This window comes from Plectropomus leopardus, unplaced genomic scaffold (genome assembly GCF_008729295.1).
Source record: "Plectropomus leopardus isolate mb unplaced genomic scaffold, YSFRI_Pleo_2.0 unplaced_scaffold14037, whole genome shotgun sequence".
In the NCBI taxonomy this organism is placed as follows: Eukaryota; Metazoa; Chordata; class Actinopteri; order Perciformes; family Serranidae; genus Plectropomus; species Plectropomus leopardus.
This window is the reverse complement of record NW_024614988.1, coordinates 1-3,012: the sequence shown is the minus strand read 5'-3', so window position 1 is coordinate 3,012 and position 3,012 is coordinate 1. Positions and strand designations below refer to the sequence as shown.

Below are 3,012 nucleotides of genomic sequence, written 5' to 3'. Positions count from 1 at the left end.
GATGTTTGCTTTGTCTCTGTAGATGTGCGCTTTTGTTTTTTCGCAGGAGACTCTGTTTTCTTTGCGTTAACCTTCGACATCACGGCGTCTTTAGGTTCAGTATTTGAAGCGTCCTCGGCCACGCTGGACCGTCACAGCTCCGTCACTCGGTTACCAGGTAACGCTCAAAAAAGTAACGATCAACACCGTCTCACCGACAAATGTATCCCCGGAGCGAGTTTACCGTGTAGCAGCACCGACGCAGAGGAACTGTTAGGGTATTTTTTTCGTAATTTCTGAGAGAAATTCACGCTAACAAACTTCAGGCGCGCTAAGCCATGCTGAAATGTGTATTTCCGAGGTGTGCAGCTTACAAATGCGTCCGGTAAAAAAAAAACATGCACTCGGAACACATGCGTGTCTAGATAGACGAATGCGGTGCAGTTTTCAGACCAATATTCACTTTAGTTTATATGGCATTTAAATATATTTGAATAGTATTTTTTGTATTTTTTTCCCGTAATACCAAATGCAGAAACTCGTTTTGTGACAAACGTTTCACATCGGACCCAAATTGTCACGGGACAAAACGCAGACGTGATAAGTTGATGGACGATGTTTTTGAGCGTTAGAGAACATAATCGGCCTGTGTTTTGGGAGAAATTTACCATATTCTTTACTCACACTGTGGATAAATACATCGGGAACATCTTGACAAAGAAAAGCTGAGTTTAGGTGCGTTGATAAGGAGATTTCCGGAAGCGTTTTTCTGTTCTGAGGCGTCAACTTTTCCCATTAAGCTTGTCTAGCTAACGTTAGATTAGCCACAAATATACATTTTTTCGGTCTGTAAGTGGAATCAGCTTTATATATTTCTCTGTTTTTGTTGTGGTTTCAGATCATGGTGGTAAACTCTCCGTCTCCTCTGCCTGAGAGAGCCATTTATGGGTTTGTCCTTTTTCTCGGCTCCCAGTTTGGCTTCTGTAAGTCCCAGTTTGTCATTTTATTTTTCCAGTATCACTATATCCAACATGTCGAATTCAAATGGAAAATCCAATAGAGACAAAGTAAATTTAATGGCATGTTTATACATTTTCGTCTACATACCAACACAACAGTATTATTACGACATTATTCAATTGGGCTTAAAAGAAATGTAATGAGATCTGACTTTTAAATATCAAGGTTAATCATTTAATTAATTTTTGTCTATGAAATGTTTACTTATATTCGTATATATTTTTTAAATTATTCTAAGTTTGTAATTTCTGCAGGATTCTTTTGTGTGGCCAATTCAGAAACAGCTGCAAATGTATTAATTTATTTATAGGATGCTTTTGTATTTCTGTGCTGGAAATGGACCATCTGACATTTTTTTATGCATTGTATTTATTTATGAAGAAAGTTGTTTTTTTTCTCTTTCTCTGTCTGCTGTGATGAAATACTCCACAGAGGAACTTGATTTATAAAAAAATAACATGTATAAAAGGCAATGAGCAACCTAAGAAGAAATTACCAAAAAATCAGTGAATAAATAAATGAAAAATAAAAAGTGTAAGAAAATTACCTGACAAGTAACACAAAACAAAAAAAGAATAAAACAATCAAAAAATAAGGAAATGACTTGGAAAAAAATAAAAAAAATAATTTGAATATAGAATTATGATAAACAGAAAAAAGTTCTCTTGACCCTAGATTTAGAAAATAAAAGTAAAGTAATTTCCTAAATCTACTAATTTCATCTACTTTGTGAGACATTTCTTGGCAAGTTGCTCAATGCCTTTTCTCCCCATGACTGAAAAATATAAAACTGATTTACTTAAAGTTTGAAGGTCTCAATACTTGGGAAAAGCGTGTGACTGCAGCACGAGTAAATTGTTGTGGATCCATTTTTCAAAGGGTTAGATATTAGAAATAGCATTAAAAAAATTCCAGTCATTTATTGGCCAATGTCAAACAGTGTAACTAAGCTATTCGAACAAAAACGAGAAGAAATCCAGTCAACCATGTCTGTAATCTGACTTCCACTGTTGCTTCATCTCTCCACAGTTCTGTATTGCCTGTGGGCATTTGTACCAGAGGAGTGGCTGCATTCAATAGGGCTCACATACTGGCCTCAAAAGTAAGTATAGAATCAAGATCTGATAGTAGTTATCAAATAACGAGCCCCCTCTCGTGACTACGAAATGAAATGCCTCAAGAAATACACATGCCAAATTACATGTTTTATGATCTGTAACTGAAACGTTTCGTCTCGTGTAGATATTGGGCCCTTGCAGCGCCGATCTATCTGCTGGTTGCATTAGTGATCTGTTTTGTGTTGCTGTTCGGAGTGAACATGAACAACACGGCTCCACTCGACTCCGTGGACAATGTCACAGGTGAGGAGGACATTGCCATAGGTCAGTGGTTCTCAAACTGTGGGGCCGGCCTCCCTCTGGGGGCATAGAGTCACTGCAGGTGGGCCATAGATGACCAGGGGTAAAATACACAGTGAAACAAAGTTAAATGAATATGATTTATGGAGCAGGAATAAACAGACAAGAGTCTGCTGATGTCATCTGATGCTGATCCTAACTTCACTAAAAAAATTAACATCCTTTTTATTATTAGTTGCTTCCCCAATTACTGGTAATGATTGATACAAATGTTGTGTGTACACTTTTTCTTCAGCTTCTGATGGGGTCATTTAAGAAAAAGTTTGAGAACCACTGCCATAAACTAACCGCAATCTACTGCTAAGGTGACAATTTACTTGGTAGTTATTAATATTGTGATGACTTCTGCTACAACTACCAAGAAATTAATCTGAAAAACAGTAATAAGAAAAATATTTAAAAGCTCAAGATATCAATTACTATCTATCATAGTACAGCATAACAATATATGATACAGTAAACCCCCTGAAACCTGAGCAATTTGGCCTGATTTATTTCAAAAACATGGCAGGAAGGCAGTGACCAAGGAAAGAAGAAATGACCCAACAATTAGCAGGAAATTAGTCTAAATAAATACATTTTTAAAAGTACAAGA

At 36.6% G+C, this 3,012-nt stretch overlaps 1 protein-coding gene across 1 annotated transcript; it reads left to right on the top strand.

Annotated features, from left to right (window-relative positions):
- Positions 1 to 582: 582 nt before the first annotated feature.
- Positions 583 to 2,709, top strand: LOC121964105 (phosphatidylinositol N-acetylglucosaminyltransferase subunit P-like). Its single transcript, XM_042514330.1, has 5 exons — positions 583 to 714; positions 878 to 962; positions 2,029 to 2,101; positions 2,242 to 2,360; positions 2,653 to 2,709. Exons 2-5 carry the CDS (start codon positions 881 to 883, stop codon positions 2,670 to 2,672), a joined length of 294 nt encoding a protein of 97 aa, XP_042370264.1. The 5' UTR covers positions 583 to 714; positions 878 to 880; the 3' UTR covers positions 2,673 to 2,709.
- The last annotated feature ends 303 nt before the right edge of the window (positions 2,710 to 3,012 follow it).